A 26,761-nucleotide genomic window follows, 5' to 3' on the forward strand; every position below is an offset into this window, starting at 1 on the left:
TTGTCTCTGGTCCTACGAAAACACAAGTTTACTTTATGGTGGGGTCCGGTCCCTGCCCTAACCAAGACATAGGCCTTAAAATATATCCAAAAAAGACAATAGAAATGGCCGAATTCTAGAGGTACTACACACGCTTGGAAGAAGGATTGAATCAATTGAACTGAACTAAGGAACTGGGAAAAGTACAATAAGCCAGAGGACGGTAGTTTTTGGAGAATACTGAACGTAGTATCCTCCTCCTCATCATCATCAGAGGAATTCTATTAAAATTGGTTTTCATTCGAACAAATAACTGGTCTTGCACACTATTCACGTCTGGTAAACCAACGAGAATTAGAACGAATGTTTTCTGCGGGGTGATGAACATGTAATTTGGTCATGATCATTTTGGTCTATCAGGCACTTCGTCGTCTTCCGAGGTTTGTTTGTCTGATCATCCTTCTCTTATTCTTGCTGTTCAGTAGGCAGAAATTACCAACCAATGTAGACGTGTAATTTGGTTGGCAATTTTTTTTACCCACTGAGGATGGAATTAGGCAGATCAAATTACAGTGATTCTCTCAGTTCAAATTGTTCAACTATAAATTTTCTTGGTCATTTGATTTTCTATTTGAAATTCTTAAAACTCCCCGAATTATTAATCTTCTCCATTTGTTAAAAATAAATACAATAAATTATTTAGGGTTGGTTAGCCGAAAAACAGGCCTTGCTAAAAGGCTAAATAAAATTTAAGGCGACCTCCTCGTTTACAATTATGTTGTTTACCTCCTTCCCGGAAGTCTGTCGTAAGTTAATTCAACGAATATATTTATATATATTTGATTCAATGGATAAAAAAAGAATTATATGACTAAGCTAGGGCTTCGGCTCATGCGTCGAATAGAACTATTTATAAAGTACCGCACACAAAATTTCATTTTCAGTAAGAATCTCTCCCGAAGAGCGGCACATAACCAAGTCCGAGTAAGAATAAATCCAAACTATACCCAATAACCCTTTCACTAATGCACAAAACTTATTGTTTGACTGCTTTGTGTATTTATTTCTCTTATTGTTTTATTTTGGAACGAATGACACATGAAATATTTTAGCGATCGCTTAAGACTATGGCTGCTCTTATAACATATTCGACTTTCATATCAAACTCGTATAATTTAATTGGAATAACACATGCAAATATTTGCATGTAACATTGTGAATTATTTAATGTTGGCATTTTATTTTAACGTTTGAAATTAGTACAAATCTGTTGAATAAAGGATCCGATAATGCTGAACGTTTTAGGTTGCTTTTAATTTCTGTTTAATCTATTTCTATGACTATATTGTTCCACGTAGTTGAGTTCTTCTGGAATGAAACCTTAATAAGAATATTCATGCAATGGAGGAAAAAGCTCTTTCTTCCTTGTAAGGATTTCTTGGGTTCGTTGCGATAGTACAACGTTCTCTGCCGACGAGCTTTTTAAATCTTTCGACTATCTTAACAGGAAAACAGAATCTCCAGGGTTTGCTTTACCCGACATAAAAGAACGGTAAATTGAAAATGGGTTGTCAGGCAGATGCAAAAACGGAAATTTTATTTGCAAAATCCATCGCTGGCCGGATCAGCGGGACGGAAATTCCCCGATATACAATGGATTGGTTTAGATCGGTTTGGGTGTGGATATAAGCAACCCGAGCTGCTAATATAGCTTATGAATCACAGGCTAATTTCGAAAGAACGCCTAATATCCGCCACTCTAATCCATGAAACAATTTACGCAATCTGCAAAATTTTCTCTATTTGAAAAGCTAAAAGTTTACTTTTATAATGTAGTTTTTAATTTTTATTTTTCCTCACGAAGAGGTTCTTTATTCAAAACAAGAATGAGGTGCCATAATTAATTTTAAACATATATGGTAAGTCAAAATAAATGATGAGCTGCAATGTCTGACGAAATTAAAACAAAATAGGAAAAGATGTTTGGAAGAATAAAAACACTAAAACTAAATAAGGGTGTTTTATTATGGTATATAGATAGATTTAAAATGAAACATGGGCTGGAGTCAAAGGCCCAAATTTTGACTTAGCGAAACCTATAACACCACATCATCAATTTTCCAAGCTGAGATTCGTGCAATAAATACTCCAAATGGGATTAATAGGTGCTGAGGCTACCTTCATCCCAACGCTCATTGGGAATACTTAAGTCTAACTGGGGAAACAAAATGCAATAATTTTGATGTGGGTGTCAGGAAGGAAGTTGACTGAAGGCAACAGTCTGACAACCCAGCAGTAGCATTCACACCCTTTGGACCAGCACAAAATGGCACGCTAAAAGCAGAACTGAACAAATGGATGGATAAAGAAATGACCAAACAATGAATTCACCAAGTGTAAAACAATAAAAGGAGTTTCTCAACAACCCCAGGAAAACAAAAACCTCCTCTCAGCAGGGTTGAATCAATAAAAATAATAGGCCTTTGTACTATCCATTGTCTGTTTAATTACCACCGTAAAAAATTAGGAAAACAAACAGAAACCTGCCAAGCCTTGAAATAACAGACATCAGAACAAGTCCTATGTGACCGGAAAGGATTAGCACTGAAACGTTACAGCCACTTTGGAAATGCAACACTAACGCCTAGAGAAATTAGTAAAATTATTTAAAGGCAGTTAAGCACTTTATAGGGTAAGGAAATAAAGAAGGGTCAATTCCACAATAGGTCGCTGTGTTAGAAAGGGAAACTATACTCATCTGTGACTCCAGAGAAAAATGAACATATGAGGTCACATAGGCCATATGACCTAGCAGTTTAATGTAACGTTTTTGAACAAGAAATAAAACAAACAGGAAGAAAATATTAATGATAGAAGACAATAATTTGTTTCAGTTTCAAGTATTTTTTAAAATTTTTGTTTAAATATCCACCCAAGATATCATTTTTTATTGGCTTAAGGCTTACCTTTTAAAAGATTTTAAGAAAATGAATAATGATAATAGAGAGATAATGAAGAATGGAGTTAGACTACATGAAAAAAGGACAAAAAAAGTAATAATTTTGGCTTTTTATTCTGAACAACTGTGAAAATATGTTGCAAGGCAACAATTACAGTTCTCGGTAGCGTTGATATTGATTGCAAGTCTATCTTCAAAGAAATTTGAAATAATTTATGAAAACTTAATTATTTCAATTTGTACACATCTTTAAAATTATTTTTCTGATGATGACTAAAAATAAGACGAAAGTTTGACAGATAACAATTGAATTTATACTATTCAGATCATACAGAGCATTGAAATGAGCAACAACATTGAGAACAGGTATATTGTCATAAAAGTTCTGTATACAAATTTGAAAAAAAAAAATGTTTAGTTTAAACAGGTTGGATTTTTTCTGTAGTATTATTGGAATATTTGCTTGAAATTCTTTACAGGCAGACTCTTGACAGCAAACACTAGGGAAATCTTTTTTTAACAACAAACAACTTTCTGGAAATAAAGTTAATGATACTCAATTTGTTTATGAGAAACATAATAAAGAACAAGGGCATACAATTTTGGCCGAATAAAAAATGCTGGATTGTGGCCAACTCTGATTTTTTTTAAATTTATTACCTACCAGTGGAAATTCTATCCAAATAGCCATAATTTGATTACTACATTTATGCCATTTTTTAGAACATTCCCAATTAAATTAATCACATTTTTTTAGAATTAGTAATACACTTTTTAAATATATTTTTTGTGCTATTTTGATAGCTTGTACCTATCAGACTAAACAAGAAGAAGAATGAGAAAACACAAAATAATTCATGGATAGAAGGCCAAAGTTAAAACAAAAATAGATTTACATGACGCTACAGCTCTCCTCATTTATATTCCCCCTTAAATACTTATATTTAAACATTTTATATCCTGAAATAGACATAAATAAATTTTAATGAGTTTTGGACATTATGCAAATAAAAATGTTTACTTACCAGCGTCATAGTATAGTAAATCCTTCAAATGAATGATGCAGTGCATAAATAATATGCGTAACAAAATTGGATGTTTTTGATCAGTACACCAAAAAAATCCAACAGATGCACTAATATGTTGACTTACACAGAGTAAACATGAATCTTTATCAACAATGAGACTACTTTCAAACTTAGTGCCATACAAGGAAAAATTAACAGGAAAAACACCTTTCCTGGATAGTTAAATATATACAGTTAATACATATAAAAAAAATACTATAAATATATTTTTAAACCAAAAGTCTATTCTTAACATAGCTTAAAATGGCAACAAATAGATGGACAAGTTAATAAGCACTGATGGAATAGTTGGCACATGTCTCATAAATTTGATTTTAATTTTATTTCAGGAATGTCACTTGTACCTCTTCTTTTCCGTGATTGGTGGGATGACTTTGATAGGGACAGACCTTCTCGTCTCCTTGATCAGCATTTTGGTAATGTCCTCAGCAAGGAAGACCTTTCATCTTTTCTCCCTTCCTCGTTAATAAGGCCTGCTGGTTACTTTAGACCATGGAGGCAGCCACTCCACCGTCAGAACAGTGGATCATCGAACATTACAACTGACCTAGATAAAGTTCAGGTATTTATTTGCATTAGAAATACTTATTTCATTTTCTTTAAATGATTAAAAATATTCAGTAAATTATGAAATTTGTTCCAGGTCGTATTGGATGTACAACAATTTACACCGAGTGAAATCACTGTACGGACTGTCGATAATACAGTAGTCGTTGAGGGAAAACATGATGAAAAAATGGATGAACATGGTTACATTTCAAGGCATTTTGTGCGTAAATATCTTTTACCCAAAGACGTTATTGTGGCAGATGTCACTTCTGCACTCTCATCTGATGGCATACTTACAATAACTGCACCTAAAAAGGTAGATTGATTTTGTAAACAGCGTACTAACCATAAAGTATTTTATTAAACATGATCTTATGATTTAAGGTGTCAAAGGATTCAAATGCTGAGAGGGTGGTGCCAATCATCCAGACTGGTATTCCTGCGGCTTTAAAATCAGGACCAGCAGAAACAAACATTACAATTGAACAAGCAAACTAAAATTAAATACAACGGAACATGAAAATGAATTATGTTAAACAAGATTTAATGACCTTTAAATAAAAAATATATTTCTTATTTTCTCTCACCCATATCTGCAGGGAGGGGTTGTAAAGCAATGGTTTATACCAAATATATTATTGCAAATAACAATAACAGTATATTTTTGTACCCACAGCAGAAATTTCAAGTATTTAGGGTTCTATTTTCAAAGACCATTAGCCATGAATTTTATGCCTCTCAAAAAATTTACAGACCTTAACTGATTCGGCAATCACCTCAGCAGAATGGCCACCTAATCTCCAAAAGCTAGTCTGTGATATCAAATCTTTTGGAGCACTAAAAGACTTTGCCTCAAATACGCTTAAATGAAAAAGTCCTATTTATTCTAATTATTAAGTCCTAAATATTGTTATTATTGTTAGAGTTTTATTACCGTTATTTATTTATTTATTGCATAATTAAACATAGGTTTAGGTTTAGGGTTCCGGGCTGTTTTCCTCTTCTTAGTAAGAAAATTTTAGATAATATAAATAGATAGAAAATAAAACCAAGGAAAAGTAAATGTGCAAGGGGAAACCAGCAAGGGAAGACCTTTTGTTTTAGGTTCTAAAATGAAAATATGGTCCCTTCAAAAACCGACCAGCGGTCTCGCCTGAAGGAAAGATCGTTGGGAGGTATTTTTATCCCATTTATTTGAAATCCCTTAGATATACAAATTCGATTAAGCTAAAGCGTTTGTCCGCCGGTATGGGGTCTTCCTCAGGTACAGCAGGGTGGTGGAAAGGGTAAAAAAAAGACCTTAACTGATCAGAGATGACCAAAAAATAAATAGTAGTGAAGAGATATTTTGTTAAAGCCTGCGAGGTGATGAACCTGTACTTTGGTGAATCCATCACCATCCTGGAGGATGAGGTGCTAAGCCCGTATAAGCCCAAAAAATGAGCAATCAAACTCATTGGGGAATACTCCTCAGTCTTTTAAGCTGAAATACATGCCACCAATGCTTATGCTTTAGAAAATTTTAAAAGAGGTTACAATGACAAAAGAAATCCTAATAAGATTGGACAGCCAAGCATGAAAAAATCACATCAAATTTAGTCAGTCAATGCATTCAAAATCACCAAAACCTGGAGAAACACGTCTTGGATAACCAGGACACAAAGGAATTTGGAGTAAAGAAAACACTGGCTACCAGAGGAGGGTTTGCAAGACCAAATATAGGCCCTGAACCTATTCTTAGAATAACAAAACCAAACAGAATTCTTCATCTCAGAATGAATCAATAAAAGACAAAAGGAGAAGTGGATAAACTGTAGAGGTGCTAGACACAGCAAGATTTTGCTAAAACAACCCTAACCAAGACTGTCAAACTCACTGCTACAGTTAGAGAGGGCTAAACTCATAGTTGTGATAGGAATAACCAAAAGAAAGGAAATGTTACTTAATAACCTAGCACTCCTTAGAAGAAAGATGGAGTCGATTGGACTGAACTAAGGAACTAGGAAGTACAATAACCCAAAAGCTGCAGTGCTTTGGGGAAAAAACTGACAATAATATCCAACATCATCATCACCATTGTTTGGATCCAGCTCTGGTCACCTCCAACCATCCTGTCTGAATCCATCCCTGTCGTGGAGGACAATGTTTCAAGTCCAGTAAGATGATATAAAAGGTCATTCAACCATAGATGCATGAACACCATAAAAACATCTAATTTGGATAACATGTAATAATCTTTATGTGCACAGCTTCCAATCCATCACATTGACTTCGTGATTTCAAAGGACGGTTTTATACTAATTAGTAGAGTTTTGACAGTCAAAACAGATTTACAGTCCTAAAAGTTGTCATTATAGTCCAAGTCTATTAAGACCTGTGAGGAAATTCCACCTCTAGTTATAGTCCTAAGTTATTGACTTAAGTAGAAGTTGAGGGCAAATGGAAATGGACTTATTTTTTGCGAATCTATAGAAGGGTGAAATAGTCTTCAGAAACTTCAAAGGATAGTTTACTGATTGAAAACAAACAGGTAAGAGTAAAATCAAGTGATCCTATTCCTAATAAACTCATCGTTTTTCCCTTCCTATTATCTTAAAATACATAACCCACATTTTATGTATTTTCACCTCATCCTGATATCCTCTAGCCTGGAAGGAAACCCCAATAGATTTTTTACCCAAAAAACCTAAACCTACTTTTGCTAGTGACTACCACCCTTAATATTCTTCCATCACTATCTAAAGCATTTGAAAATATTTTATTTAAACAAATATCCTTATTTATTGACTCTCATACCATTTTATCTTGTTTACAATCTAGCTTCCGAAAATTTCATAGTTGTCAGACAGCCCTTCTGAAAATCTGCCTAGGTGTCAATTATATCTGCCTAGGCATTAATGAAGTCTCCTATAACAATGCTAGTTAGATATGACGAACCTACAGGTTGCTTAAGTTAGCATCGTGCTATGTTGATTCCTCTATTGGATTATATTTTATGATTTTGTCTTTCTACTTTTGAGCTAATTAAAAAATTTCTCCAATTTTTTTATTTTTATTTTCCTTTCCTGTTTTTCTCGTATATTATTCTCTTCTTTATCCTCTTCTGGTGGTCCATCTCTTCTATAACTTAATTAGGGGATAACCACAGATGATGGGAGTCTAATATATTTATTAATTTTAATATTGTTCCTTGTTTTAGTATCCTTGGGCTTGTAACAGTAACTTAGTCCATATTGAACATGTCCAGTGTTAATTCTTGAAATTCCTTGAATTTAAAATGGGTCTCCAATGGGTCAAGTTCGAGTATGAGCAGTGTTTGGATATGTGTGGTCTTTTTTCATTGGAAGTTCAATTCATTGTGTTCAGTCTATTTAGTTTGTGGAAACTACTGAATGGTTTGAACTATTGCCCAAATTTACTTGAAAATATTAAATTCTCTGTTCCTTTGCATGCTCAGAGAAATCATCAACTATTTCATCCCAATTTTCACTAGACAGTGAACGCTAAGTATAGAACTCTCACTTCAGGGAGTTTATAGTGAGCTTTGTAATAAGTGTGACATACAGATCTTCAGGTCGCTTTATTTATTTAAAAAGGAGTTGTGTAAATATTTTAAATGTAAATAACTTTAAATAGTATAAAATTTAATTGACTTCACTAGTTGGTTTAATTCCTATGATATAATTAATAATAAAGAATAAGAATAAGGATTTTTATAAGATAATAATAAAGAATAATAATATCATTAGGACTGACCATCAATCATTCATCCAAAATCCTTCAAAAAGCTTGTAACAAGATAATCTAACAGACAAAAAAAAAATGGACAATCAGGTTCAATCAACATAAATCTGTACGTCCAAATTTTACAATAAAAAAAAGTGAACCATGTTCTATCTCACACAATCAGTGGAGCTATACCATACAGCGATAAAGCAAAATATTTTGGAATGATCTTAGATAACAAGCTGAGTTGGAAAGAGCATGTGAAGAAAAAGGGACAGAAATAGGGTTATGGTGTAGACAACTATACTGGTTGATAGGACGTAGCTCCAACCTAACTATTACAAAATAAATTTTTATTATACAAACAAGTCCTAAAGCCTATGAACATATGGTATATTATGGGGTTGTACTATACACAGTAATACCAAAATTATACCAACACTTCAAAATAAAATCTTACGTAGTATGGTCCAATGCACCTTGGTACATATGGAATAAGGACTTGCATAGGGATCTTAAGATATTGTTACTAAGATTGAAATACAACGATTTGCTGCCAAACACCAGTCTCGCCTTAACCAGCACTAGAAAGTGGAAGCGACCAAACTCCTATACAATCGATACACTGTCAGAAGGTTTGCCCCAGGCATGAGGCATGTGAAGGGATTCATAGAAGAGCCATCCGCAAAACTTACAAAAGAATTACCGGAAGGCAACCGCAACTGAACCAGGATTCTGGTTGGACACCTTACTGCTTTACTGAGCACTGCCACCTAAGAAGGCACATGCACCGCATAGAAGTACAGACAGAAGAAACACTGTGCACATATTGCCAGGAAGAGGAGGAGACCACAGAACACATTTTATGTTTTAAGTGCAGATTCTTACAACTAAGAGAGGAAAAGCTGCAGGCAAGATCCTACACTAAGGAGTCGCTGGCAAGGCTATGGATGTTGATTGACAACCTGAAGCTGGACAGTGTTATAAAAAATAGAGGAGCACAATGGATATACTCAGGTCTAGGTGCAGAAAGCCTTGTGCCACCTCTTTTAGCCATATCCCTAAAGGGTAAATATCAAGTACTCCATCATCTCGACTGAGTGAATGGCATGCAAATAGAAAAGGCTGTATTTAAGAGTGAGTGAGAGTGTGAATTGGAGACAATTACGTTAGGGCAGAAATGACCTATTTGTTGACAGCAGTTGAAGACCAACCACGGTAGATGGATAGACATTGGAATGCCAACACCCGGGATGGGTGATTCTCAAAGCCTGCCGGTAATTTATTGTAAATGACAAAATATAGAATTGCCGGTGGATTGCAAGAAGTGATAGACTCAACTGTGCATAATACATACATGTGCGGATCTGAGCTTATAGAAGTTCAAATCCAAATCCTTAAAGACGTGTTACTTAAGTTTGAATTATGAAGGTAATCGTTTCTGAGTAGACCTTAGAATTGTAATTAATTTAACATAAACTTTTTTTTTAGTTGCAAAGATGAAAATTAACCGTTGCGATTTTTTTTGGCTTTGTGTTCTCACATCTAGCCACGGGGAATCTTGCGAAAAATTTCAAGTTGAACATACACCGTTTGTACGTACGAGTATCTTTTGAAATCCACTTACTCGGAGGGGGGTTCGATTTCTCTCATCGAAAGTATTTTAATGTTAAGATATTTTAATTAGACATTTCTTTAAAATAAAAGGAATAAAAATAATGATAAAGGAAAAGCTTGAAATTAAGAAATGAATGAAATATAAATAATCTTCTCGACAAGACGTTAACCGTAATCGAGTCGACACTGTCTTAATCTACATGACATTATGGACTTGTTAGCCAAAATACATTTACATTGCCTTAGCTCGGATTTTTTACTTTATCGTTGTTAATTTGAAAGGTGTCTGTTTTTCGAGGCGGAAACTTTCGATTCGTATTAAAAAAAAAAAATCGGGTTGGAGGATCGTAACGAGTGTAATTTTTTAAATAATCAGCCTCCGCCTGGAATGTCGTCCGCAGCCCAATGTTATCTCGGTAGGTAAAAAAAATATATAAAAAAAAATCAAATAAAAAAAATCGGAAGAAGAGGAAAAAGGAAAATACACAGCACGTTATTCTATTTATCGGCCAAATCGGTTTCCCTTCTTCGAATAGGTTGAGTGCGAACGACGAAATGACGGCGGGCGAGTGTGCTATCGTGCTTTGACTGATATGTCTGTAAAATTGTATCGCCCTTTCTTGTTCAAGAGATCCGACAGTGCGAGGAGAAAAGGTATTTTAATGGGAAATCTCGGTCAGTGATATCTGTCGGTACTTGTTTGTTTTATAATGGGGGAAAACTGCCGGACAGCTCCAGGCTGTTTTGTCCTATTGAAAATTCGGTCGTCATGACCTAATTCCTTATTTAACAAGAAATGAGAATTAAAGAAAAATCAAGTCAAGAGACATCAACATGTGCCAAAATGACAGATGAGATCATGAATGGAGAAAGCAAGACTACAAATCGGCAGCAACCACAGCAGCAGCAGCAACAACAACAACCACAACCACAGCAGCAACAACAAAATCAACTGTCAAATTTTCAACAGAACAATTCGTCAAGCCCGAACCGATTGGATTTTGATCAAACACCACTATGTGGGACAAAACTAAAAGCTAACAAAGGTAGATGCTTTTTCACTTATGAATTATACTTAAAAAAAATTTATAATTCAATTTAAGAATACCCTTTTTTTACACAATTTTTAAGAAGTTTTACTTTTGGGTTTATACATCAAACGACTCAATGTTTTAATGATGGTGGTAATGTTAAAACCAACATACAAATAGTCAAATATTAGCTGATATGTGATTAGTTGATAATTAGCATGTAGGTGATGGTTAGTTCCATTTGTTATTTTGTTATTTGGTCACCTCTGACCTCCCTGGATGAATCCATCACCATCTAAGTGCAGTAAGATTTCTTCGGATTAGTTCCATGTTTTCATTTTCACATTTATTTTTTAACGTTATCCACCCCTACTTGCTCAAAGCTCCTGTTGAAATTAATGTGTGATGTTTAGTGACTGTTAATTAATGATTATTTGGAGATAGTGAGATACGGTCCGGTGTGATGTAAGTTTAGAAAAACATTTTCTTTATCGTGCCAACATTTTGATCTTGATGATTGAGTATATCTAGAGATCTAAAGATTGAAATGTTGGCACGATAAAGAAAATGTTTTTTTAAACCTATGTCACATTAGACTGCATCTCACAATTTCCAAATAATCGTTAAAATTAAAATTATTCGTGTCTTACAGGAGGGCTTAATATCCAACTGGCTGTTGGGTATTGCGGAGGGGGGGGGGTCCCACTACTTTAAATTACATTTGTCATACTAGTTTCAGTTAAAAAAACCATGTGCTATACTGGGGTTAAAACACAGGACCGCTAGGGTAGAAAATACAAGCTAGACACACCAACCTCAGCCACTGTGGTCCTCCCACAGCTACTATTTCGGTATACAGGCAATACTAATGGAATTGATGAATTATTATATCGAGTGAGGCCTGTGAGGTGATAAACTGTATTTGGTCACCTCTGAATCCCGCAACCCCCACTGTCCTGTAGAGGGCAAAGTTTCAAGTCCGGTAAAATGAGGTACCAATTGCAGTAAGATCAGTTCAGATTAGTTTCATGTTTTCATTTTGACAATTATTTATTAACAACATACACCCTTACATGCTCAATGTTACTATTGCTGGAAACAGACAATAACTGAATTGAGCACAGTTTTTTATTTTAATCCCCAAAATACATGTAACAAACTGGCAATACATTCCAAATTTGAAAGTTGGTCATTACTGATTATTTTGGTCTACCTATCCTCACTTGAAACATTGAAGATGGTGAAATGCTGAAACATGTCTGACTCACCAAGGTGAGGTTAAACTGAAATGATTGGTAAACAATTAACGTTGATTGTATCATCTTCATCAACAGCATGACAATCGGGTAGGTCTAACTTTCCCCAAGGAGCTTCTGCCAGTTTTCCCAATCTTCCACATGCCAAGCAATTTCTTGACATCCCTTATGCTATCCAACCAGTATAACTTTGGCCAAGTACCATGTAAATTTTCATTTAGAAAACTTGTAGATATCAATGCTCATTCTTGCTAAACGGTCTGCCCATCTGACCTAGATAACCTTATAAACCTGAACCATTTTCATTAAATGGGGAGTAGAACTAATGATTATGCCTCTGCCATCATTGATTGAAACATATGACAAAAGAATTTTTCTTAAAAAATTAGTTTTCTCTCATCTAGTTTAGAAATTGTTCAATCCTCAGACCCATAGGAAAATACAGGACTTGTTAACATCTTATAAAGCCTGATCCTCATCACTGTCAGGTGCCTGCTTTTCACTTGCTCAACTTAATGCAAAGAATGTCTTATTTAAAGAGTTTTTCCTGTTTTGAATTTTGACTGATGTTGGTTTTGGTCTGATGAACTTTTTCACATGCTTTTCTTGGGATGAATACAGTGCCAGTGAACAGGATTTCAATGGGACAAAAATGTTTTTGGCAAATCCAGTTATCCACGGCAGATAACAATTGAATTTTTTTTTCATCCACTTGACCATGCTGAGGTCCAGATTATTCATATCTGAATTTTCTCAAGTCAACTAGAATTTCATGCAAATTATCTGGAAGATTATGTTTAATTCTCAGATATTTCAAGAATTTAAGGTACTGGTTCCCTAGCCATTTGGTATTTGTTAGTATATGTACAGTGACCAATACGCAACTTTGCAACTACATATATTTGATTTCTCTCAGTTTGCTTTCTGTTGTATTGTGCCAGACAGTTTGCCAATTATTTTTTACTACCTTTTTTTTATATGTGCACTCACTGTGCACTGGTGAAAAAAGTATTGGCACACTGCACTTTTTTCTTAAATCTCAAAAATATAAAGGTTTATTGGATGATACTAAATTGATTTAAAAACTATCATCCAACTATTAATTTTTGGTGGCAATAAATTAAGCAAATTAAAAATAAGGTAAAAATATTAAATAAGAGTATGAATTTCAATGGTCAAAAAATTATTTTAAAAAAGTATTTTTACCGAAGAAATTTTTTATGAAACAAAAGTTTATTTACACTGGTTGTGGATAATTTCAAGTCCAATTTGATCTCGTTCATGTAATACAAGTTTGTAAGCTGATGTTTGGATATTTTTTTTGTAACTTTAAGTGCAGTAAGTACCACAAATGTTCAATGGGATTTATATACTGTGATTGGGGTGGAGTTTTGATTTGCCTCCGAACATTATAAAGTAACCAATCATATTACTCACAGTATATTGCCATGGGGTTCATCTCTTATTGAAGTCCTGTCACCCATTTTGGCGCATGATTGGCTTGTTTGTTTCCATGTATGCCCCTGTGCTCTGGTATCTATAAAAAACTACTACTGCGATAAGTTTTTAAAAAAGTAAAATTTCTTGTCTTACTGGGTTGCTATGTAAAGATATATAATTCATTGAAAAGTCTATTTGCTAATTGTCTTATGCAAGTTGTGGAACTATCTTACTTGGATGTAATACTGTTTAGGAAGTTTGTTCATTACCATCGATTCCTTTATGCTTGAACTCCTGAGTGCTCATGCGCCATTTTAATAAATTAGACTCTCGTTATCTTCGGGGATATGTACCAAGCATTGCCACAGATAACTAGAACCACAGATAATAGTAAAGTCTTTCAAATTGAAGCATTTTCTTCCATCTGCTTACCAGTCAGATATATTCTGTATTCATGTGTGCCTATTGTCAATGTTTATATGAACTTACGTACACATATTTTAAGTTTTTTTCAATAAGAATTCAATTACGCTCAGTTGTTTTCCTGTTCCCAACTCACCACCATGTTCCCACTCTCTCTCCTCATTCCCACTTTTCTCTAGAACTCAATTACGGGGGGGGGGCACTGCAGATGGGTGAAACAGATGATAACAAAAGTCTTCTGTAGTTAAGTTATTTTTTGAATAGTCATGAATAAATAACTATTAGGATTGTTTGTGCTTTCTTCCACAAGTTTACAATTCAGAGTTTTTAGTGCTGGGTGATAATTGTTAATTTTAATTGGTTTTGTTGATATTTTTACAGGAACACCGGTAGGAACCAATCATAGCTTAAAAGAAACAGAAAAAGAAGATATAACAAACCCTGATAGTCCGAATGTTTGTAATGAGGAATACAGTTCTGGAGGTGGTGGGAGATTGAAGTTTTTTAAAGGTACACTTCCTGTATATTTAAATTAGTACTTAATCTTTTTGTTAATGTTTTTGTATTATAAATGACTACTTTCAGATGGAAAATTTATTTTGGAATTATCACATAGAAAGGATGGAGAAAAAACTTGTTGGATCCCAGTTCCTAAAAAGACTTATTGGCCTGTAATTGGAACCCCAAGACAAGAGAGCTCTACTTCTCTGAGTGGTGAGTTTTTTGTTTTTGTTTTTGGCATTTCAGCTATGAGGTTATACGAACACTCAGGGTGCTGTGTTGTTTTGAAAAAAAAAACCAAAAACATTTGTTAGTATGTCCAGTTTAAATGCAGGGCTATTGGATTCGAACTCGGGACTTTACAGTGGTGTGTTGTGTCAAAGTCTAAAATCTATGTACATTAAATACATTTTTTTTCACTATTTTTTAAGAAATTAAAAAAAAGCATTTTTATTTTACCATTAAATGCTATTTGTTGTGCAATATGGTAAAGAATTGGTTTTTCTTTGGTGATATGTTTGTCACAACATGCATTTGTTTTTGCATTAGTTTCATGTGATAATATTACATGTATATTTTATATATTTGTAACATGTATATTTGTAAAGATTTATTGTTGGTAAATTGATAACATGCATAAAATATAATTACTGATATAATAATTAATTAATTATTTACTATTCTTGCAGTAATGACAGTTCAAGGTACTGTAAGAAGAATAAAGAGTGTATTAACAGTTTACTGTTTTTTTTTTTTTTTTTGTATGTGTGCATACATTTTATAAGCAAAAATATAATGCTCTCTTTAAATACTGCAGATTTACTTTTTAAAATATATAGCAATACATATTTGGAAATTTCTCCATGTTGTCTGCAGGGTGATGATCCTGAAATCTGATCGTTACGATCATTTTGGTTTGCCATTGAAGTATTTGGGTATTTTCAGTGCACTCATACAGTCAGCATTAAGAGGATATGTTGATCTAAGCAAAATTATGGTTTTAGTTATTTTTCCTCATAAAACTTGTATTGGATCCTAATTAAGTCCTTAGCGTTTTTGATATAAATTTGATGAAAATGTTAATTGAAAATTCAAAATTTCCTCTTCTAAACTGAGCAAAACCACTTAACACTACAGGGTCATAACAATACACTTCACAAATTTTTCTAGTGTCGTGGTATACTGTTTTCCCTTTGTCTTAATAACAAACAATGTGGAGCCTGAAATGTCGGCTCTCCGGAGTTCGTGGGTTCGAATCCCTCTCGTGCCATTAACTTTTTTTCATCTCAACTAAAAACCTTAATTAATTGTCATGTATTAATTGGTCAAACGGACCACAAAAGTAGTGACTTAATATTAATTATAAAGCATGGTAAAAGTAATTTTTAATTTTATCTTGTGTCTATTAGTATTTCCAGGTGGGTCTCATATGACAATATCCAACTTATGCAACCCACACAGTGCCTAGTTTCCAATTTTTTAAAAAACCCATTTTGTTTTTATAATTGCTAATTTCTAATTTTCTTTTGTAATGCAGCAACTCAGTTAATTAGTTGTTTTGTCATTATTTGAGGGAGTAAGTTTGAAATTTCTTAAAAAAGTATAAAAACAAATAATTTACAAAAATTATATTTTCATAAAACTCTATTATATGCGATAAATTCAGACTATTTACATAAAAAATTATTATTTAACTAAGGTTATTAACAAAAATTAATTAATGTACGCTGGAGTTCTTCAAAGCACTGAGTACACATTCTAATTTTTCTGTCACCAGTGTACCTGGGCAGAAGAAGCATGTTCTCACTTTCCGCAAAGGAATTGCCCTTTTTGTCCTCTTTACATGAGAGGTAGGGGAGTAGAAAAATGGTCATCCTGAAGGACACTAGGACGGGGTGGTTAGATATTTCCAGAGACTCTATTACATCCAGTTGCAAGTAGTTTAGCTTCTTCTTGTCCAGTTTGTAATAACTATTGAGTAAGAATAAGCTATTCATGAGTAGCATCTGGAAGATGTGAAAGTGAACTTCATGTACGATTTTTACCTTTTTCTTCATTTTACAGCGCTTCCTAGTAAGGCTCCATTTTCAGAAATGAGGAAAAACTTAATTTAAAAACCGTGGAAAATAGTAACACATTTTCATTATTTACCATTACTTATCATTATAATAACAAAATTATTTAAAAATTAAATTACAAATTAAATGAAGAGAACAATAAATTGTTGAACTTTAAGAGATTTTTCTGTACAAAACCCTAGAAATCTCAAATTACTTTAGCATTTAACAGTGTATCCATCTTACCTTTAAAAAACAAAAAGTTCACAATCAATTTTCTCAGGTGTCAATGGGGCTATACCAAAACTGCTTCAATGTTATTCAATCCTGGGGAAAAATAGTAGCCAGTAAAAAAGCGCTGCATCTGAACCATGTGAGACCAGATGTTGAAAATTTACTGTTTTTAGTCCATTTTAAATTAACAAAACACCTTGTAAAAAAACGAGATCTCATACAAAACTTGTGGATAAAAGCACATCAACTAATCCCTTTTTAGAGTGTTTAAACAATAATGTATAAATAAACATTGTATAAAGTATAAACAAACAATAAACATTCAAAACACAATAGGTAAAAAACTGAATGACTGTAAAACGCCATGGACTTATTTAGCCAATATGTTATTATATTACTTTATTAATTTAGATTTTTTTTAAATAGTTTCAGACGATAATTCTTCTGTTCAATCTTCCCCTTGGCAAAGAGACCATTGTTGGAAGCAAACAACACCTCGCCCAAATCTAAGTAGAGAATTAGAGTTTCAATTAATTCGTCCTAAAAGGTTTATGAAATTCCTTTATACCTCTCAAGCTTTAAGATCAAAAAGGAGGAGACCATTTGACATGAGTAAAGTTGATGAAACACTTTTGGTATGTCCTGTCTACACATGTTCAAAGTAGTTATTTTCCTGACTTAATAATAATGATTTTTCTATAAGCAGGAAAGAGTTTCATACAAGCCACGCAAACGATCTCCTTTGAGAAATATTGTGCAATCATTATGGGAACGAGTTGTAACTACATGCAAACCCGAACCGGGAATTGTGTCGCCCCGAAAACGGATATTAAGAGAGTTGGAAAGGGTCACATTAGAAGAAGCTACAAAAAGACAAAGAGCTCGGGCGCCAACTCGCAACATCAGTAGTCATTCGATATCTTCAATATTAGCCAAAGAAGATGAGTCAGTGTTACGGACATTACTACGCTCACCTTCACCAGATGCTGCAATACGCTCAAGAGTTCCAACCTCGTCATACATTCCTCCAGCATCTCACATAGTTCATCCTCCACTGTATCCTGCTTCATCTACTACTTATTATCCAACTGTAACAAACCAGTACACGGCTACACATGTATGGCCTGTCCATTACCCTGTTTCTAGTCCCCCTTTACACCTTCCCTTATATCCTGTACCTCCTTACTCATCTACATGGCCGCATCTCCATCGGACGATGCCTCAAGAAACATCACCAGGTAATATACAATTATTTATAAATTTATTATAATTAGTCTAATAGTTTTTAAAACTCAACATATCGAAATTAATATAGTTCAAAAATCTTTAGTAAGGTAAATAATCTTGGTGGATTAAAAATTGTGGATGTGGGAACCTGATAGCTACCAGCACCTATAACCCACTTTTAAAAGCAGTCAATAAGCATTCAAAATAAATATGTATGAATATAAATACATAAGCAAAATAACATTGAGCCAGGAAATACACTGAGCTCATATGCTTGTGTTACAATCTTTCCAAATAGTAAAAAATTAAAATCAATAAAGTACCTCATTCTTTCAAGTTATGGACCTTGTCATCCAGGATGTGTTTCAAAAGAGAAAAGATTGTTCTTTTCTTTAAGAACAATTTTGTCATTGTTCTTCGGTACCGGGTAGTCTTGTAGAATCCACACTTTAAATTTAAGTATTATGAACTTGGGCATTATTATTTTTTTACATGATTCTCCTTTGCTCCAAAACTGAAGAAAAACATGAAAAGTGAGAAGTACACAAGTGATGGAACAAAGCAGATCAGCGGATGTCGAACATAAAACAAATTCTTTGAAAATTCTAGGTATCATAAGTTGAAAACTTTGACAAAGCACATTACACAAAAAGATTTTACCCTAAATTCGTCTATACAATACTGTTAAAAGGCATAATATACATTTTCACGTTATTTTCATGCATACAAATTTAATGTAATAACGGTAATAGCCCTGTTCAGTCTATAGTTGGAATCATGGAACGATATAATTTATGAACATGGGAAAAAGGATTACAAATAGCAAGTTGATAGCATGCAAACTGTGACATTGTTAGGTCGTTCATGACGGTTTTGTTTTCTTATGCTGTTATGTGTCATTTAGGAGTCCCACTCATCCTGGCTCACTACCAGGATAGATCGGTGGGTACAACATGGGATCAAAATAGGGGCTTATTAACTTTGGACCGCTTTGACGATGTATTGATGACCTGGTAAGTTTATTAAATCTACGCTCATGGGTTTTGACATTAAGGTCGAACATCGCCTTGTTACAAATTATGCAAAACAATTTCTTATGGCTGTTGACCTTGTCACTTCACATCCACATTCTATACTTGCACATTAACACAGATATGGATTATCAGTGCAATCGACTCAATCCTTCCTGTCATAAATATTAGGCCATTGTCTGTTACTTCTACAGTTTCATTCCCTAGGGTTTTTTCTGTACGCTAGGTTATATCTCCATTGAGCCATTCCTTCGTATTCCAAGATGATATGGGTAGCTGTTTCTTCCTCCTCATTACATAATCTGAAAATGGGATCATCAACATATGCCCATGTTATGTAGATGTTTTCTCTTTGTGAGCGTAACACCAGCTTCTGTTCCTTCGTACCACTCTCTCCATCTATTTGATTAACAGAGTACATCTGCATAAACTTTGTGAAGGTTGAAAGTCGGAGTTATATATTAAAGGCTATTATTACCCATTTTTACGCCTTGTATGTCATTAAGCACAAAAATCCTTTGAGGATGAATTTTGATCAGAGTTTTGAGCATTCACAATTATTTATAAGATTTAAAAAAATTGGCAAAAATGCAATTTTGTGCAGTAAACAGTACAAACTTGCAATAACCACTACACATGGAATTCTGTGCAATAACCCAAAATGTGCAAATTCCGTGCAGTAACCCCAAAACATGGAATTCCATGCAATAAACCTAAAACATGCAAATTTCATACAGTAATACCAAAACAGAATTCCATGCATTAATCCTAAAACGTGCAAATTTCATGCAGTAATCCGAAAACATGGAATTCTGCGTAATAACTGCACAACCATGCAAATTCTATGTTATATCATCAAAACCTGCCAAATAAGATTAATTGTCAAAACAAAGTTCTTTCCATTATTTGAATTTCTGTCTTGGTTCCATTGCAATTGCAGTTAGAATTAAAATTATGCAATTGCATTGAATATGGTCTTTAATAATGACTATATAAACATCGCTTCAAAATACAAAGGGGATAAAATGGAATCAATGAAAAATGCTGTGTTCATATTTTACAAGCCAAAATATAAACCTTTATCATTATTTCAAAAAATCAACATATTCAATATCATTGAAATTTTAACTTCTTATTAATTAGTTTTTTTGTATTTGTTTTTAGATGTACCACTGAATCTTTCAAAAAATGCTGGGTAGTAGACACAGGACACACAAGTTCACAACAAAGTTAGTGTTCTGTTCTACAATCTTAATTTTGAGACTGGAAATGTTTGCATGTAAGAAAAGAACCTTTAGAAATATGTAAGTAATGTAATTGTGCCTTCTAAACCCCCTGTTGGGCAGGAAATAAAATTTGTATAGTGTATAATAGATCAGTTTATAGTTTAATTATTGTTCATATTGATATGTAATATAAAATATTAAAAACATAAAAGTCTAAATTGTACGATTGTACTATTTTAGATTTATTTATTATAATTCTTATGTGAGTGAGAATAAAATCTCATTGCTTTAATATATATATCCATTATGTATATGTGTATATATACTACATATATACATACAGATATACATATATATTGGATAATTTTGATATATCCCAAGATATTTTAGTATTAATATAATCTCTTGCCCAGTATTCATGCTAATATTTATTATTTATTTTCTAAAATACACAAAAATTGCAAATAAGTGAATAATCTGCTTTTTTTAATGATACAAACTCATTTTATTTTTATTTTTTTGTTATTTATTGCTGAACTATATTTTGATCACAAAATAAATAATGTGAAATGTGCATTGCCTTTTTTTTTAAATTAACAAAATTATACAACTCAAAGAGTTTTAGTATTTAGATTTAAAAATTTCCTTCCAAAATATATGAAAAACAAAATAAAAGAAGTTTATACTCAACTGCTGTTTATATTCATGAACTGCTATTTTCTTTTCTTTTTTACCATTTCAAATAAGATCTCATTTTGATTGATATAATATGTTATGCAATACATTTGTTGTTCCCTGATTACAGCCTATATTTGGAACATTTTATTTATTAAAATTGTGATAGTTAATAATTTGGAGCAATATTTTTAGCGATATATTTTTTATTTAAAAATAATAACACTTGCTAATAATTGATAACATGTTTACAATTTCTGAGTCACTAGATTATCATTTAAATTTTGGTTTAGATTAAAAAATACAATCATGGACTTTGGAATTGCTTGAAAAATTGTTGTAAAGCTAACGTCTCTGTTTATTATTTTTTATTTTATTATTATTAATATTTTTTAACATAATTTACTTCTTTCAGTTCATAGATTTCTATTAGAATATCAGAAATTTAAAATTTTCTCTTTAAATTAATTATTTTATTATCCAGAGGGGCATACTTATTTTTTTGAGAACTTGTTATTTAGGTGTGTTTCTAATTCTCTTTCAGGTAAATGTTTGCTTTCATTAAGTTGTGCATTTTTCGGACAAACTTGCAATTATATTTTGGCCACATACTAATATTTTTTTATAAAATTTTTATGACTAGTTGGTACAGTATTTATATAATACTGAATTGTCTTGAGTGCAGTGATATTGTACATATTTTGCATTTATATAAATAATAGGGGTGGGGTGGGTATGTTGATTCACATTTTGTAAAGGATGGTTGTGGTTGATGATTTTTGAAATCTGCAAACCATCCATTCTCTACAAAAGGTGTAAAAAAAAGTATTTTGCATTTTGCACAAACATTCCTTCTCCAATATAATTATTGATATCACCTGGTGAGTGAGTCCATTTCTTTCTTTTTGGTCCTTTTCCCCAGGAATATGCGTTTTTTTTCTTTCTTTTTTTTTTAATAGGATAATTTTTAGTGCAAAGTGATTGCTTTAATTTTGTATAAGAGGGAAATTTTATCTCATTTAGTGTTATTTTTAGTTTTAATGTAATTTGCGTTAGAAAAGGAGATATACTGGTTTTTTTATTTTATTTTTTTTTTAAATCTGACATTTCTTGTCTTACAATACATACTTTTTCTAATTATTTAAACTGCAAGAGCAATAAAATGAGAGGTTAACCTTGATAAAAATTGAAGAATTAGAATAAGATCTTGAGCTTAGACATTTTTTCAATCAGTATACATTAAAACATAGGCATTTTGGAGATTGATTAGTGTGCAGAATCAGTAATTGTTATTGGTAAAGTTATTTTGTGCCCAAGAAGATTTACCAAGGTTTGTGAGATGGCTTAGGAACACGTAATGGAAACCATCTTTGTCAGGAGCGGTGTTGTCTGTAGATTTAAGATCCTGTCAGTTTTTTGGAAAATGGTTGTTCAGTTTCATAAGGGTCATTAATTTGAATTTGTTTTAATATGATTAGGGACATTTTCTGAAGAGAGATTTTTTTAGATATACTTATGTAAAGTCTTAGTTAGATATACTTAAGTAAAGCCAATATTTAAAGTGCTGTCATTCTGTATTGATTATATGGTTAGGTTTATTTCTATTTTTCATTTTTTATTAACCCACTATAACATTCAGAAAATACAGACTATTTTAGATTTTACTTTTTCCTGGCAGCGGCGTTTTTGGAAGATGTTAAAATAAAACTCCTTTTATAAAACAAAAGAAAAAAAGGAGCAGGCGCACTCCAAGGGAAAAGAACCGAATAGAAAAGAATTGAATCACCAAGTGTTTCTTCTTTGAGCTCCAATCTCTGTATCCATTCTTTTTAATCCTTTCAGTTTAAATGGCAATAAACACGGTGAATCATGGGGGATGGTTTACCTAGGATTTTTACGTTTTATTTAAATGATACAATAATAATTGTTGGTTACAGCAATTTGTTGCATACTAAGAACCAACCAGTGCAATATTAATGGTTCTTATTTTGATCTGAATTGCATGATGATCTGCATATCTTTACTTTCTAAAATTCGTGAGTACCTTATAAAGGTACAGATCTATTTTTAATATATAATCAATTGTAATTTCCTTACTGTTATCAAAATGGTTGGTAGAGATAGGAAAACGGTGTTCTATCTAAAACATCTACATGTCATCTCAACAGCCCTGACAAATCAACAAGAAAAAATAAATAGTTAATTCTGAAGATGGCCAGTGAGCTTGAATCATCCAGAATGAGTAGATTTTTTTCGCCACAAAACACTTTTTCTCACTTTAATCCTGAATTTGTGATGTTTGCATGGTGGTGATCGTCGTCCTTTCTGAACATCTGCCTATGATTGTTCTTTTGGTCTGTCAGGTGCTTTCAGCTTTTTCGCATCTTCAGTATAATGTTTCAATCATTATTAAAAACTGAAGATGAGCGAGAAGCTGAAACGCATCTGCTAAGCAAACTGTTAGAATAGGCACTAAACTATGACCCGTTGCTTTTCATGCTCTTCAAAACTCTCAGTTTATTTTTCAATATACATGTGTGTATAACACCTACTCTGGTGTGTCCACAAGATGATTGTTTCTGCATAATTCGGCTAATTCGAATTTTTGGAAATCTGAACAGTGCTCAGTGCCAATCTATTCAGGTCAGCTGGATTCTACTGTACTAAAATAAAAATTTGTTTTCTTTAAATTGTTTCACAATTGGGCAAAAATATAAATACATTTCATGCAATTATTTCCTGGGTGAAAATAAATTTAAAAACTATCGGCTTGTGTTATAAATATAATTAGTGTAAAGTGTAATACAGGTTAAAAAAATTCAGTTTTTATGTTGTGATTAGCTTTCACAGGACCCTGTTTAGTTAATGTGAAAAATTTAAATAAATTTATTATTAAAAGTGACTCGTGTAATTAAAACTGGTAATTTTTTATTTTATTTTTTAAGAGTGATTCAGTAAATATATATTTTTTAACGTGTTATGGCTAATATTATATATAACATTTAGTGAAGTTTGGCCTAACATCACAATTTTGATCTTTTTAATTATAGTCGACTTCCAAGGGTATAAATTAGATTTTTAACATTTTATGGTTAATATTAAATAGCGTCTAGTGCAGTTTGGCCTAAATTCTCTACATCACAATTTTATCGTTTTATTTATAATCTACTTCCAAAGGTATCAATTATACATTTTACTTCAACAAGCATTGGTGAGCTAATAGGCACTGTAAAAAGTTTTTATTTATTATTCGTTTTATCTAAGATCTTGGTCGAGATGAAAAAGTTAGTGTCACAAGCGGAATTCGAACCCACAATACGCCACTGCTCTAACCACTTGAGCTATTATGACTTAAGTCAAGTTGTTAGAGCAGCAGCGTATTGAACTGAAGGTCGTGGGTTTGAAGCCTGCTTGTGACACAAACTTTTTCATCTCGACCAAGTCCTTAGATAAAAAGAATAATTAATATGGTCAATTGTGACTGTAAAACATGTTTGTTTTTTTAAATACATATTTTATTAAACTTGTTTACAATATTGGTGATTCTGGGGGACCAAATGTTTTGAATTTCATCAGTGTTCCTTGTTTATTGGCTCTAAGTTGTTTTGTAAGGAAATATTAATTAGCACAGATATTGATAACAAAATGTTAAATTTATGAGGTTTAATGCTTGTGTATTCTTTTGAAAAATGTTTTACTAGTCTTTTATAATGCATAATTTAATTTTTACAGTAAGTAATAACTACAATGTTTATCATAAGTTTGTTAACTGCCAAAACGTTTCATAGGTACAATATTGTATTTTTATACACCCGCTACTTTAAAATAAACTAGTCTTATTTTGTAAAATCTAATTTTATTTTTCTATACTAACCAAGTTCAATTTATAAATCACTGTCCAGCTGTATTTGAGGATATATATTTTTTATGTTTTTGTATCTAGATAGTGATACTATTGATAAAAATATTGTTCTGAATTATTAATATAAAAATATTTAAACAAAATGTGCATAAATAATATTAGTACTAGGGATTTGTGATTATATTAAAAAAGCAAATTTCAAGATTATTCTTACTAATTTATAAATACGCAGGTTCATAGATTTATTATTGTCAGTTTATGCTATAACATTGTTTGGGAGCAATAATTTCTTAAATATTATCAGCATTTATAAACATACTAAAATTGTATTTATTTTTGGTGTATGTAAGAGAAAATTTGGTTTCTTTAACTTGCGTAATGTCAAAAAACATATGAATAACAACACAAAATAATATATTTTTCTAAAAAGCTTGTTGTTAAATAATTAAGTTTTGACATTAATTTATATGACACATCAAAAAATATATCACTTATTATATTTAGATAAATTTTGAAGTTTGCTTAAACAAATAATGCAAGACCTGAATCCTAATGTATGTGTGTTCATTTTTTTCTCAAAAAATTGGCTTCTATTATAGTCATAAATAATTCCTTCAGTGTCTGTTCAGACACCTGGCGTCCATCTATTCTTATATTTTGCGTATTTCATCGAAAATATGTACCAATTATGTAGGGAAGTTGTAAATTTTAAAGACAGTTTTATAAGTAAATGTGCAATTAATTGGAATGTCCAAATGTAATGGGGATGTAACCAACAAGAAATAAAATATATACTAAAATAATTAACATGTTTATAGTTTTTTTTTTCTATAAGTTTATACATTCAGTTGTTATATCAGTACTCGTCAACAAAACATGTATACGTGTAACATTCTAAAATTTCTTTAAAGTATTTATATATAAATTATTTCTTGTAAATATTACTTTTAGTTTAAGGGAAGCATTTTACATATACAGAAATTGCCATGTTTAAATTACATAATCATTGTTAATTATTAATGCAATGAAATAAAGAGTTTTTATATGCATATACATTTTTAGTAAAACGTTTTGTTATTTTTAACTGATTATTTTTTTATGAATTTCTTGTATAAAAAAAAAGATCAACAGGGCAGCATTTTACACTAGTGTTTATAAATGGGTTTAAACTCATTTTTTTCTTGTCAAACTGGATTGTTAACAAGTTTTAACACTTTGGAATATTATCCAGCAAAGTTATAACAGGTTTTATAAATTAGAATTTTTTTTAAACCTTTTTTTCAAAAATGAAGACAGAACCAGCACAATCAGAAAATATCACCAACAAATTGAACTATTTTTTCTCACTTATATTGTATTATCTTGCCAATTGCTACAAATTGTAATTAAAACACAAATATGGAGTAAAATAAATAATAGAGGCTTCATAAGCCTTTAAATTTTTAAATTATCTCCAACCAAGCCTCAATTGGAGTGTTTAATTTCTACTGGTAGCAGTTTTTTAAAGTATTTTATTACAGTGTAGTGTGATGGTGGATGCAATGATTAAGGCGTTGACATGGCAACTCATCAATGTAAGAAAAATATACTGGGTTCGAATCCAGCAGCCGTGCTGGGCTTTTTTGTTAAAACACCAGCTCCCCCGAGAGTTCATATAACCTCTTAGTTGAAATACCCTACTTAGACAGTGTAGATATGTAAATTGTTTTTACATTGGAACATTTAATAATACTTGCATAACTAGACACAAACACAGTAAGTATTTGTACTCTTTAATCAAATTCTTGTTTATTACACTTGTAAGTATTTATTTTCCATAATAACTTACTAAGATTAATAGCTGACAAAACAACATTAATACTTGTGCTTACCTTTATTGA

The 26,761-nt window shown here is 32.2% G+C and overlaps 1 protein-coding gene and 1 long non-coding RNA gene across 2 annotated transcripts; one reads left to right on the plus strand and one right to left on the minus strand.

The window, feature by feature from the left end:
- Positions 1-856: 856 nt before the first annotated feature.
- LOC106669216 lies at positions 857-20,489 on the plus strand. Its single transcript, XM_014398534.2, has 10 exons — positions 857-963; positions 4,356-4,588; positions 4,670-4,891; positions 4,960-5,070; positions 10,709-10,964; positions 14,450-14,578; positions 14,654-14,782; positions 17,287-17,495; positions 17,567-18,098; positions 20,283-20,489. The coding sequence occupies exons 2-10, from the start codon at positions 4,358-4,360 to the stop codon at positions 20,315-20,317; spliced, it is 1,854 nt and encodes a 617-aa protein (XP_014254020.2). The 5' UTR covers positions 857-963; positions 4,356-4,357; the 3' UTR covers positions 20,318-20,489.
- Positions 13,457-14,281, minus strand: LOC112126725. The gene is made up of 3 exons (XR_002910174.1): positions 14,078-14,281; positions 13,879-14,017; positions 13,457-13,752 (listed from the first exon to the last, which is right to left on the minus strand). It is a non-coding gene; the product is annotated as an uncharacterized LOC112126725 (long non-coding RNA).
- Positions 20,490-26,761: the final 6,272 nt, after the last annotated feature.

The sequence above is a fragment of the Cimex lectularius genome, unplaced genomic scaffold, assembly GCF_000648675.2.
Source record: "Cimex lectularius strain Harlan isolate CLEC.00 unplaced genomic scaffold, Clec_2.1 scaffold28, whole genome shotgun sequence".
In the NCBI taxonomy this organism is placed as follows: Eukaryota; Metazoa; Arthropoda; class Insecta; order Hemiptera; family Cimicidae; genus Cimex; species Cimex lectularius.